The sequence below is a fragment of the Raphanus sativus genome, unplaced genomic scaffold (assembly GCF_000801105.2).
Source record: "Raphanus sativus cultivar WK10039 unplaced genomic scaffold, ASM80110v3 Scaffold0650, whole genome shotgun sequence".
In the NCBI taxonomy this organism is placed as follows: Eukaryota; Viridiplantae; Streptophyta; class Magnoliopsida; order Brassicales; family Brassicaceae; genus Raphanus; species Raphanus sativus.
This window is the reverse complement of record NW_026615967.1, coordinates 21733-33242: the sequence shown is the minus strand read 5'-3', so window position 1 is coordinate 33242 and position 11510 is coordinate 21733. Positions and strand designations below refer to the sequence as shown.

General features: G+C 39.2%; 5 protein-coding genes across 11 annotated transcripts; 1 reads left to right on the top strand and 4 right to left on the bottom strand.

Moving 5' to 3' along the window:
- Positions 1-45: 45 nt before the first annotated feature.
- LOC130502671 (uncharacterized) lies at positions 46-1015 on the bottom strand. Its single transcript, XM_056997452.1, has 2 exons — positions 859-1015; positions 46-780 (listed from the first exon to the last, which is right to left on the bottom strand). The coding sequence occupies exon 2, from the start codon at positions 772-774 to the stop codon at positions 70-72; it is 705 nt and encodes a 234-aa protein (XP_056853432.1). The 5' UTR covers positions 775-780; positions 859-1015; the 3' UTR covers positions 46-69.
- Positions 1016-1221: 206 nt separating this feature from the next.
- Positions 1222-5272, top strand: LOC130502670 (dual specificity protein phosphatase PHS1-like). Of its 6 annotated transcripts, none has more exons than XM_056997448.1 (9): positions 1222-1380; positions 1512-1592; positions 1683-1825; positions 1938-2319; positions 2404-2564; positions 2859-4128; positions 4202-4429; positions 4532-4689; positions 4759-5272. In XM_056997448.1, the coding sequence occupies exons 1-9, from the start codon at positions 1303-1305 to the stop codon at positions 5114-5116; spliced, it is 2859 nt and encodes a 952-aa protein (XP_056853428.1). In that variant the 5' UTR covers positions 1222-1302; the 3' UTR covers positions 5117-5272. The 6 variants fall into 6 exon arrangements, with proteins under 6 accessions (XP_056853428.1, XP_056853427.1, XP_056853426.1 ...); XM_056997447.1 differs by having other exon boundaries at positions 4529-4689; XM_056997446.1 differs by having other exon boundaries at positions 4490-4689.
- Positions 5273-5591: 319 nt separating this feature from the next.
- Positions 5592-6846, bottom strand: LOC108854253 (40S ribosomal protein S11-3). The gene is made up of 5 exons (XM_018627781.2): positions 6695-6846; positions 6455-6596; positions 6091-6235; positions 5919-6008; positions 5592-5815 (listed from the first exon to the last, which is right to left on the bottom strand). The coding sequence occupies exons 1-5, from the start codon at positions 6704-6706 to the stop codon at positions 5725-5727; spliced, it is 480 nt and encodes a 159-aa protein (XP_018483283.1). The 5' UTR covers positions 6707-6846; the 3' UTR covers positions 5592-5724.
- Positions 6847-6946: 100 nt separating this feature from the next.
- On the bottom strand, positions 6947-8824 carry LOC108854254 (remorin 1.4). 2 transcript variants are annotated; one of them, XM_018627783.2, is made up of 6 exons: positions 8748-8824; positions 8430-8668; positions 8025-8066; positions 7663-7750; positions 7430-7511; positions 6947-7360 (listed from the first exon to the last, which is right to left on the bottom strand). In XM_018627783.2, exons 1-6 carry the CDS (start codon positions 8807-8809, stop codon positions 7166-7168), a joined length of 708 nt encoding a protein of 235 aa, XP_018483285.1. In that variant the 5' UTR covers positions 8810-8824; the 3' UTR covers positions 6947-7165. The 2 variants fall into 2 exon arrangements, with proteins under 2 accessions (XP_018483285.1, XP_018483284.1); XM_018627782.2 differs by having other exon boundaries at positions 8430-8809.
- Positions 8825-10001: 1177 nt separating this feature from the next.
- On the bottom strand, positions 10002-11253 carry LOC130494718 (heavy metal-associated isoprenylated plant protein 39-like). The gene is made up of 3 exons (XM_056997458.1): positions 11071-11253; positions 10868-10946; positions 10002-10342 (listed from the first exon to the last, which is right to left on the bottom strand). The coding sequence occupies exons 1-3, from the start codon at positions 11077-11079 to the stop codon at positions 10119-10121; spliced, it is 312 nt and encodes a 103-aa protein (XP_056853438.1). The 5' UTR covers positions 11080-11253; the 3' UTR covers positions 10002-10118.
- Between the last annotated feature and the right edge of the window lie 257 nt (positions 11254-11510).

Genomic DNA, 11510 nt, shown 5'->3' with positions numbered 1-11510 from the left:
AGAAACAAAACATAACATTATTGTATCATCATTTTAAAGTCTTGAAACCAAAAAAAAAAAAGAAAAAAGCTAAAAGTCTAACCATTTCTGGAAGTAAACACACGTTGAAGGGGAGATAACACCATCAGGTGTACAAAGCCCTATATGCGGACAAGCCCCACAAGGCACCGAAGCAAAAGCACCATCCCTCGCCTCCCCACCACCTCCCTTCTTCCCCGTCAGCTTATAACAAATCTCCCCGATCCTCGTCGCGGAAAAATCAGTAAGCCCGTTGCTCTTCACCTCCATCACCACATTATCCAAAACCAAGTTCTTGAGTATCTCCCTCGTCTGCTCCCTCGTCAACCTGTCCGCCTCGCTCGCCTTATCGAAATACGAGTGTATCACGTCGAGCGTCACCACCTTGCTCTTCAGCTTCTCGAGTATCCTGACGCAGATCTCCTTGAGGCCTTGGATCTTGGACACGTCGAGGGCCCCGTCGGTGTACCAGTCACCTCCCGTGAGCTCCTTGCAGGGCTCGAACTCGACGGCGAGGAAGTGTTTGATGCCCTTGTTGTTCATGTTGGGGACTTCTTTGATGAGCTTGCTCTTCTTGAGGGAAGTCAGGGCTCGTGTCACGAGGGTTGGTTGGATCTTCGTGGCTGTTCTCATCTCGTACGTGGTTGCTCCCTTGCCTTGCTTGCTTCGGATGAAGCCGAGGATGTTTTTTTCGTCTTCGTTTATGCCGCCGCTTGATGATGATGATTTCGGCTCTGGTCGTTTTCGTTTACTCATTTTTCACTGAGATAATAAAACACACAAACTTTATCAGATTAATGTCTCAATTCCAGGATTGGTGAAGATCGGATTCAGTTTTACCTCGAGAGTGTTAAAGACGAAGGCTTTATTATGAGTGAGAGAGGAGCTCAGACAAGGGAGAAGCCGACAGTGATTAGAACGGAGGAACACAAAAGGTTGATCTTGTAAGAGAACCAACCCTAGTTTTTTTTTTTTGCAATAAATAATAAGTTCAGTGATATTTTCAAATTAAACGCTCAACTTTAGCTGAATTCAAAGAAGTACAAAAAATGGTGTTTAATTACATTGGTGTTAAATTGGAGAGTACGAAACTTAAGAGCTTTAAGTGTAATTAAAGAAAAGATGAGGGTCTTTTCGTATAAATGTAAATATTTAAAAAAATATCCTCCCGTCTTCTTTCTTTCCTCGGGGAAGCTAATACCTTGCGACTTCCGGCAAAACTGACGTCTGAAGAAAAAGACATTTTGAAAAAAAAATTAAAAAAGGAAGCTTTTTTTTTTCCCAATGGCGGAAGCAGAGAAGAAGCGAGATCAAACATTTCCTCAGGGAAAAATCATTACTTTATCCCCCCACCTAAATTTAGTAATCTATCATCATCACCTTTTGTGACTCATCATTACACCCACATTCCTCTTTATCTCTGTGTACAACCAGATTTTGATTTCTCCTTTTTCACTGATTATTGAGATCTGATAATGATGGTGGTCTCACAGGAGAAGGAGGAGGAGAAAGATCTGGACCTTGGCCACTGCGACGAGCACGAGTCTCCTCTTCCTCTCACCGTCACTTCTCGTGTATAACTTGCTCGAGCTCTCATCTAGGATTCAATAGTCCCCCTTAGCTTTTTTAATTTAATCTAAAGTTGGGGACTTTGTTGTTGGCAGGTTCTGTACATGTTAGGAGACATAGCAGCTGGTCCAGCTTATCGGTTTACCCAATGGTTGGATTTAGTTCGTAAACGCAGTGCTACTTACGGTTCCTCTGGCTTCCCTCACCGTCTTCACCGCCTCGATGATATGGTCTCAAGGTTTTAGACCTTTTTTTTATTCCTTTCTATTTTTGTGCTTTATGGTTTTTTGGAATCTTATGAGAAGAATCAGACAAGATTAGATTGTTAAGGGGTAAGTGTGTTGTTTCAGTGCAGGAGAGAGGAGTGCTGATCCAAAAAGTCCACCGAGTAAGGAGACTTCAGAGATTAGTCTGTGGGAAAGACTTGGCAAAGCTTCTATTGTGGATATCGACTCCAGCTCCTTTTCTTGGACCATGCTCTCTTCGCTTCACCACACTGAACATAGTAGCAGCACTGATCATTCTGAAGAGGACCAGAGTAAACCTCTCGAGGTTACTGTGAATTCTGGGGGAGTTGTTTTCTTCGCCCTGTTCAGTCATCCCAGCTCTGAAGATGCTTCCCGAAAGGAAGAAGCAGCAGCGGTTATTAAATTCGCATCGTCGAGGATGGCCACGCAGTCAGAACGTCTAGGTTATGAGTTTGCCAAGTGGCTAGGTGTGCAGATTCCGCAGGTTGCTTCTTTTTTTTTCCTATCTCTACTTCAAGAAACTGGTAGTATTGGTTCCGCTCACTTTTACCATCATCATGAGAGACAGGCTAGAGTAATTCATAGCTGTAACCCTGAGTGGACACTGATCAAAGAAGCAACTGAGAAAGCACAAGCTAAAGCGAGTTCGGAAGGAGACGAGGTTGGTTTGGTGACTTGTTCAGAACTTCTGGAAGCCCTTGAGCTCAGTCGTTGTCTTCTCCTTATGAGGTGCAAAACATTCATCTTTATAAAAAAAAACCATTTTAGTATAGTATTGTTAGGGGGAAATTTTCAAAATTTAAATGTTATTAGATAAAATAACAAATATGTAAAGATAAAATATGATGTGGAATCGTCTAATAGCTGAACAGAAAATTTAATCTGAGTAATTAGTTGGTGAAAATAGTTGAACAGACATTTGTCATTACCTAAAATGGATAATATAGGCATTGACCATATCCCACATTTTTCAAATTTGTTGGTATGTGATGTTTTTGTGTAACACCCCCTTCTCATTGGCAGCTATGTACATGGATGTCCATTGCTAGAGAGCATGAGCAGTTTCGAAACCGAAGAAAAAGCAGAGAGAGCTGCTTCAGCGCTAGGGAGAATCCTGGTCCTAGATCTCGTGATAAGAAACGAAGACAGACTACCCTGCCGTCAGCTGAGATGGCGCGGCAACCCCGCGAACCTCTTGCTGACAGACAGGATCGTGTCATCATCGACCAAACCTCCTCTGGAGTGCTCTTTCGAAGAAGCGTTCGATTCCGCCATCAAACGGTGCCATCCGAGAGACTACAGATCCATTCAGAAGGAGAGAAGAGCTTCCTCTGTCGACAGCAGGTCTAGGTTGAGTGTCAGCGATCACCGTCTGGTCTCTCAGTCGTCTGACTTCTCTGATATAACCGAATCGCCTAGATCGTATGACACCGAGTTCATGAGTCCCATGTCTGATAGCTCCTCCATGGCTCCTGAGTTTCACATTGTTACTATAGACTCTGTTGTTCCAAGACGTCCTCCTGCTGGCAAACGAGCAAGCGACCAAGAGATCTATCCGAGATTAGTTGAGCTGCTTCTCAACAGCAGCCAGTATTCTTCAAATCTGTTATACGAAATAACAGAAGGAGGTTTAGGGTCTCCACAGGCGAAAGATGGTGAAGAAACACCTACTAATGTAGTGACGCCAGTTGTGCGTGAGTTTCGAAACGGTTTTCGCGCTGGTCTCAGGGACTTGCACGAGTTCCACATCTTCCTCGTCACGCTTCATCAGAAGCTAGACGGTTTGCTGCGCGCGTTTTTCAGTATGATGGACAAAACGATGTGTGCTGATTTCGAGAGAGATGACTTCGCTGTTCCCGAGTCTCCATCGCAGAGTTTTGGCGGCGGCCATGATCATCATTACCCGTCTCCTTCGAAAGAACAACGGGTGGTGACTAGTGATAACGGCTTTGACCAGAGCGAGTCAGATTTGTCGCAGAGATCGGTTCCTAGGACGCCGGGTTCTGAAAACAAGGAAGGGGGAGATGCTGCTGCAACTTCGCCTAAGTCACGAGAAAGCTGGCATGGGAGATACAGTAGAGGTGGAGAGTCTCTTAGTAGTCAGCGTTTGGCAGCAAAGCTCCGTGACTTCCATAAATTTGCAAAGATTGATGCGGAGTCTAATAAAGAACTAGACCAGTGGAATGAAACGCTCAGGAACGAAGTTATGAAACTCTGCCAAGAGAACGGTTTCAACACTGGTTTCTTTGAGGGGAGTGATAATAACAGTTGTACTGATGCTTACGAGCTTAAGGTATTATTATGAGTTTCTCTTCTTTTTTTTTTCTTTTTCCTTTTGCTTACAATTCTCACATGATGATTAACAGGTTAGACTTGAGCATATTCTTGAGAGGATATCATTGATTACCAAAGCTGCTAATACGGAGAAACCATCGATGATTCAAGAGAATCTCTTCATCGGTGGAGGATTGGCTGCAAGGTCTGTATACACTCTTCAGCATTTAGGTATAACTCATATTCTTTGCTTGTGCGCTAATGAAATAGGGCAATCAGATACTCAGTACCCTGATCTCTTCAACTACAAAAATTTCTCAGTAAGTTAAACCTTTCTCTTCTTGTTTGTCTCCTCGCTTGATTGTCACCATATAAAGTAGAGAGAGCGCTCTCTTCTTGTGTCTTCTTGTTTTGACCAGCAGATAACCGACGATGAAGACTCAAAGATTGAAGGCATCTTTCAAGAAGCTCTTGATTTTATCAACCATGGTGAAGAAACAGGAGGCAAGATTCTAGTTCACTGCTTTGAAGGTCGGAGTAGAAGCGCAACCGTAGTGCTTGCCTACCTAATGCTCCGAAAGTAAGTTCTTTAAAAAAAATGTTGTAAAAGAGCGAATTCAAGAACTTAAAATAATGCTTTCTCGTTCAGGAACCTGACGCTTTTAGAAGCGTGGAGCAAACTGAGGAAAGTTCACAGACGAGCTCAGCCGAACGACGGGTTTGCCAGGATCTTGGTGAACATCGACAAGAAATGTCACGGGAAGGTGTCGATGGAGTGGAGGCAGAGGAAACCGACCATGAAAGTGTGTCCGGTTTGTGGTAAGAACGCAGGTTTAAGCAGCAGTTCGCTGAAACTGCATCTCCAGAAATCTCACAAGAAACTGTCTTCGGGAAGTGTGGACAGTGCAATGAACATGGAGATACAAAAGGCTTTGGAGGCACTTCAGCTGAGCAGCGGTCGTGGCTCCAGTGTTAGCTCCAGTTCTTTTCAGTCCCTTAGTGGTTAAAGAGAGTTTCGGTTTTAGTATCTATCTGTGGTTTGTTTGTCCCGGTTAAAGTCTCTAACCACAACATGTTTCAGTTTTTTGAATACTAGACTTGTTTTCCTTCCCTGTAAGGATTTTTTTAACTTGGTATACAAAATAAAACCTGTTTGATTGGAACATGATCTTTTTAACTTGGTATACAACTAGTAAAACCTTTTTGATTGGAACAGTATCTTTCTGTAATTAACATTTGGAATATAAGCAAAACACTTTACTGTATATGAATGTTGTGATTGTATTATGCCCAATAAAACTATCTTCATTTATCTCCCAAATATTTGATCATCAACATGTACTATCTGAAATATGAATTATTTCTTTTACGCTCTACTGCTCTAGTGTCAATCAAGGATTGGACACAGACACACAGTACTTGATTTCTTCTAAAGATACCAAAGACAGAAGTCACAGCACAGTCGAACGTAGTAATTTCAGATGAAGAAAGTAGTACGTAGGTTTCTATTCAGTCTGCGGATAAACCAAGTCACTCACACAAGAAGGATCAACAAACAAAACATTCTGAAACATAAAAACGAAACAAAGAAATTTCTCCATAACTTCAAAAACTATTACATTCCAGTGAATGCCTTCTTTGCAAAGGCAGATGCGCCTGCTGGGATCACCTTCAGCACATTGAACCTCACGGTCTTTGACAACGGCCTGCGATAGAGAGAAAAAAAAAATCAGTGGTCTACAGCGTGCCTATATCATATAAAAGAATATAGACTCTGTTTTATTTTTCCTACAAGACAACAATATGTACCTGCATTGGCCAATGATGACATGATCGCCTTCTTTGACACGGAAGCAGGGTGAGACATGCGCAGGGATGTTGGAATGTCTCTTCTCGTATCTGATCAAATTTCAAGGAAATTTTAAAAAAAAAATTAAAAAAAAAACTCTTCTAGGATGTTCAGACTAGTCGTAGTAAGTACCTTTGATACTTCTTGACAAAGTGGAGATAGTTTCTGCGAACAATGATGGTCCTCTGCATCTTGGCACTGTGGCAAGTACCAGCTAAGATACGTCCTCTCACAGAAACAGTTCCAGTGAACGGACATTTCTTGTCAATGTAATGTCCTGCTCCACAATTAAAAAAAACAACAAAACACGATTACAAAAACATGTCTGAACGTTTTGATCAGGGATATTCAGCTCCACACTAACCAAGAAAGTCGCCTATCAAGCTAATCAGTTATTATAGATCAGCTCTAAACATCAAACCTAGATTATACTTGCAAACTCCATTTTTAATCGCCTGATTAGTTGTAAACATGAAAAAAAATAAAAGAATCGAACCTTCAATGGCATCGCGGGGAGTCTTGAAACCCAAACCAATGTTCTTCCAGAAACGGTTTCCACCTTTGCCAGGCCTCTTTCCTTTCCCTGATTTCTTCGAGCTTAGGAACACCTTTGGTTGCTTTAGAAATGCCTTCTCAGTCTGCAACAATACAAAGCCGAAGATGATGAATGACGAGAGTTCATAGAAATGAAGATAAGGAAAGACATAAACATAGTAGAGTGCACACGAAATCGAACCTGTTCCGCCATGGCTTCTGGTTGCTCCTCCTGCTGCTGCTGCTCTCCGCTGATTGAGGCAAAATGAGATGTAAAAGAGATGCAAATGAAGAAGCTCCGGCCGAAACCCTAATTTCATTTGGGCCTTCTATTTCATGAGCCCTCTGTGTAGTTTATTTCAGGCCTTAAGCCCATTTTTATTTGGACTAGAAAAATACAAATTCAAAGGAAAATCCTTTCAAATTAAAGGTGTAGAAATACAAGTTTAACAAATGCACTCCAAATCAAATAATATATAAGTAACGTTTCCATACATGAGTTTCTATGTTGCAAATATTAAAACCCACAGATTAAGCAAACTACAAACGTATAAATAGAACCCTTTTTCTTTGGTTTATTTTCCACATTAAATAACACAATGAAAATTAAAATTGAAAAAAAAAACAATACAGCAACGATTCATTCATGTCTTGACATCGGTGTATGATTAGATCACATGCATCCAAATAGCTTTTTAGGTGCAGTTCCAGTGGCACGGTACTTGGCAGCTAATTCCTCGGCTTTGAGAACCTCTTCTCCACGTCTAGCTTCGATCATGGCCCTCTTCTCTTCTGCCTGTTTGTGAATTTGAGCTATTTTGTTCTTCATTTGCTCCACATACTCTGCCTTCTTCTTCTCCAATTGTTCCTGTTGAAGATTGGGGACAAGTCAGAATGATTTTAGAATAAATGAAGATTCTGAGAAGTAAAAATATACCTCCATTTTCTTGAGCTCAGCTTCCACAGCTGCTTTCTTGTTGTTCTCCCATGACCCAATTGAAGAAAGTTTCTTTTCAGCTCTGTTTCAAACATTGTTTTCATCTCACAACTAAATACTCGAGACCTTAATTTGAATATTTTGGCCGTTTAATTGCAAGAATATAACCGGTGGTTTGATTTTTATATTATGTATAAATGTTAAACAAATCAATAAAAGTTTTAAGATGTTACTTGTTCTCCACTTTGCACTTCTCAGCCTCTTCCCAAGCTTTGATAAGTGACATCCTCTTCTCTGTCTCAACTCTAGCCAGAACAGCATCTTCACTCCCCCAAATTTTTTAAGCAAGTACAATAATTTATCAGAGTGTGTATAAAAATAAGAGACACTGTTGATAAACACACGCGTCCATATAAAACCTTTAAACCAACAGTCTGATTTCATTTACGACCCTAATTAAAAACGAAACACCTACTTTACAGGTTGATTTTCATACATGGCTATGATTAGGCCAACCACCTTTGCTAATACCTTTGTAATTATTTTTCTCTCTTTTAAGGTCATATTAGTAGTAATCCCTATTTAGTTTAGTTACCTCGATTAATTGAGCCTTCTTTCTTTTCTTCCCCTGCATCCTCTGCCAAACAAGAAAGAAAATGATATTATAAAATAGTCATCACCAATCAAAATTGGTAGACTTCCAATTATTAAAGAACAATAATCTTTGAGTTATCATTGTCCCAGAATAATAATTAGCATAAACACAAAATTTGAAACCTTTTACGTTATTATTTCCTTCTAAATAAAGTTATACAATATTGTCCTTAGTTTGTGAACTAAATAAAAACGTTTGGAACTTTGTCAGTAATAATTTCCAAGGAGACTGTGATCGCTTAATATTTATCGGAAACATATATATCTTATGGCACAAGTTTTCTTTCATTTCTTTCAGCCAAACTTGGGTAATTATTTGTATATTGAAGAAGAGATTAGTAATTACTTGCGACGATGGGAACAATAGCCTTGGAGTCCTCTAGCTTCTCCTCTGCAGGCGCCGGAGATGGAAGAACTGGTGGTGGAGCCACAGGCTTCTCCTGTGGAGCAACATCGACCGCAGCAAGAGGTTTCTCCTCCGGAGGTGGCGCTGATGGAGTTGGTTCAGACACGGTAGGAACGTTCTCCGTCACCTTCTTCTGTTCCTCTTCGGCCATGTCGTATATGACGTCAGGTATAACAACTAAAGATTACAAGAGAACAAAAAATATCTGAAGAGAATCAAGAATGATCCAGAAGTCTGGCTATTTAAGAGAGAGAATGAGAGGAGAGAGAAGAAACTGAGCTGGAATTGTTTGGTAGTGATGTTCTGTTCCTCGTTGTCATAAAATGACTCGCCTTCTTTCTTATTTTATTTGTTTTTTCTTCTAAATTTAGTATATCATTGATTCATTGATGGACGATCATTAATCTTTAGACCATATAAACGTTAGACCGGACTTAGAGCTGGTAGAACCGGTTTGCTACGCCGAACCGGGTCATATTCGATGTAAAATTCCAATATTAGATAAAAATGTTAACCTTATTTTTGGTTTTCTTTTGGTTTATTGTAAGTTCATACATAAACTTCACATGAGACTAACGAATTGACCAACTCCTATGACGTCATATGAGGTTAATAAAAGGTTAGAGAAAGACCTGAAGATATTTACGTTACGTTACTTATATTGTTGCCTCAAAATGGACTCTTTATAACTTGTAACATCTCTTTACGCGAATCTAGTTTCTTATCAAAACCGTAAAGGTTTTTAACCATTGATGTCAAATGGTGAGATTAGTGGAAGCATATTAGTCATAATATATGCTAAATTCAGAATATCATTAATATTGTGATTCCATGACTGCACAAAGGTAACTAAAATGCTATTGCTATCTACAGTAAAAACAAGTACGCAGTAATTGCTGTTCCTTTTCTCCTTATAATAGAAATTAAAAGAAATATACGATATGTAGTAGTAATAATTCTGTAGTTGATGTACATATCTCTGAGACTTATAGGATTGCGTCACCGGTTCAAATCTTGTATCTGTAAAGTAATTTTATATCGTCAGTATTATAATTCATTTTCTGAGGAATTGACAAAAAATAAATAAAAGGTTTGAGACAATAGATTGATTATGTGGTTACGTGTTACCTACGTGATCGTGGTGGTTGGCTACCAAGTCCCTCAACATTGTTGTTTCTAATTTTATTAAAAAATCTTGATTTGACAGGTGCTTTGTAGTTTTCTCATTAGTTTTACAAAGAAGTTCATATATTTTCTCACATTATCTTAAACTTTTATTCTACACAAATATGAAATATACAATAACCTATGAAAATATAAAATTATCTATCTGCATGACAACGGATCCTGGACGGCTATATGGTCGAGGGACGTGCAATGCCTCGACCTAATCCGACCGCCTATTCTATGGGATGCTAAGGCAAATTTTACAAAACTTTGGGCCGCCCAAACCGCAAAAGCTATTTGCACCCGACACTCTGCCAGCATATGTTGCTCATCAGCACGTCCTGGTTTGGCTCATATTGGCATTTTAACAATTAATTATACATATATCCAGTTATTCAATGATTGGACGGTTTATGAAACCAAGATGGCAAAATGCAGAATTTATAATATCAACTAAGTTACTTATTTCTTAGGTTCTTCTGGCTTCTTCTCTTCCTTCTTCTCCTCTTTCTTTTCCTCTTTTTTCTCTTCCTTCTTCTCTTCTTTCTTCTCCTCTTTTGCCGGTCCGACAGATATCAAATCTACTTTACCGACTTTCTTCAGTTTCTTTACCACCGCAACCGCATCCATCATACCGATCACAGTCAACTTTTGCTCCTTCATATCCGCTGCTATCGAATCAACTCCTGCTTAACACAATAACCAAGTCATCTAACCACTTTGCAAAACTACATTGTATCATATTTGGTCAAACATTCACTGATATATGCATACAAGTTGAACACTTAATCAGTTGTCTTATCTCACTATCCCATAAGCAGATAGCATTCACACATACATGGCTGAGTTCCGATAATACGTTTTCTTCTAGGCCCATAAACTATGGGCCTCTAAAAGTTAATAGACCTCTTGCTATATGTTCAACTCGTTAACAATGTCAAAACGGAGTAGGTGAGAGATCATCCAAGCTCTCAAATTCTAACGCAATTACACAATCAAACCAGATTTTATAGAAAAAAATTAGCTAAAAGTGGCAGTTTATTGACTGACAAAACCAGCAGAAAACTTGTATAAATTTTGCTTTATTTTTTTACAAGTTCTACAAAAAATTTAAAATAGATTAAATTTGCAATAACAAATAATTACGTAGAAATTATAATCGAATTTCAGTTGATAGTAATTTAAAGGAAGGAAGTAGTTATAGTACTCACCGAAAATATCAGCTGCAGCTTCTATGGCTTTCTGCTTGGTCTTATCATCCGTCATGGTTAAAACCTTCAGCACCACCTTCTACAAAACATAAAGAGTAAAAAATTTAAAGGATCTCGGAGAAAGAGATAAATCATAAGGCATATTCAGTAAAGAGATAAATCATAAGGCATATTCAGTTCTAAAAATCAATGAGAAAAAAAACCTGAGCCATTTCGTCTGGGATCTTGATGAAGTAAAGAAGAGATGAGATCGAGAAAGTAAAGAGTTTGATGTCCTTTTTTCAAAGAGTATAAAATTCGTGGGGAATAAAAGAGAGAATCGAGTGTTGATTGATTATTGACAAAATTGTTTGTGGTGGCTTTTGGAAAAGGATGAGACATGTGACGTATGTTTCAATGTAATGGACAGCTCTACATTATTCTTATTACTACGCATGCTTTTCTAAAGTTGCTTTGTTTTGTCTTTATTATTTTCAGGGAAAATTGCACCTGGTATGAGAAGGAGTTTGAAAGCAATGAGTAAAACAAAAGGATAAAATACGGTTTTGAATAAACTGATATTTCGTCCCTTGTTAGACATTCACCACTCCGCCGAAAACATTTACAAATCCTGTATTATTTACTAACGTAGCATCTAAAGATG

Excerpts from the sequence above, each read along its gene's own strand:
- LOC130502671 (XM_056997452.1), bottom strand. The coding sequence starts at position 774 with ATGAGTAAACGAAAACGACCAGAGCCGAAATCATCATCATCAAGCGGC.
- LOC130502670 (XM_056997446.1), top strand. The coding sequence starts at position 1,303 with ATGGCGGAAGCAGAGAAGAAGCGAGATCAAACATTTCCTCAGGGAAAA. Across the intron at positions 1,381-1,511 it reads TATCCCCCCACCTAAATTTA|GAGAAGGAGGAGGAGAAAGA; the intron begins GTAATCTATCAT and ends GTGGTCTCACAG. Across the intron at positions 2,320-2,403 it reads TAGGTGTGCAGATTCCGCAG|GCTAGAGTAATTCATAGCTG; the intron begins GTTGCTTCTTTT and ends CATGAGAGACAG.
- LOC108854253 (XM_018627781.2), bottom strand. Across the intron at positions 6,009-6,090 it reads TTTGTCAAGAAGTATCAAAG|ATACGAGAAGAGACATTCCA; the intron begins GTACTTACTACG and ends AAATTTGATCAG. Across the intron at positions 5,816-5,918 it reads GTCATCATTGGCCAATGCAG|GCCGTTGTCAAAGACCGTGA; the intron begins GTACATATTGTT and ends TCTCTATCGCAG.
- LOC108854254 (XM_018627783.2), bottom strand. The coding sequence starts at position 8,809 with ATGACAACGAGGAACAGAACATCACTACCAAACAATTCCAGCTCAGTT. Across the intron at positions 8,669-8,747 it reads TCAGTTTCTTCTCTCTCCTC|AGTTGTTATACCTGACGTCA; the intron begins TCATTCTCTCTC and ends CTTGTAATCTTT. Across the intron at positions 7,512-7,662 it reads AAGTGCAAAGTGGAGAACAA|AGCTGAAAAGAAACTTTCTT; the intron begins GTAACATCTTAA and ends TGTTTGAAACAG.
- LOC130494718 (XM_056997458.1), bottom strand. Across the intron at positions 10,343-10,867 it reads AGCTGCAGCTGATATTTTCG|GAGTTGATTCGATAGCAGCG; the intron begins GTGAGTACTATA and ends TGTGTTAAGCAG.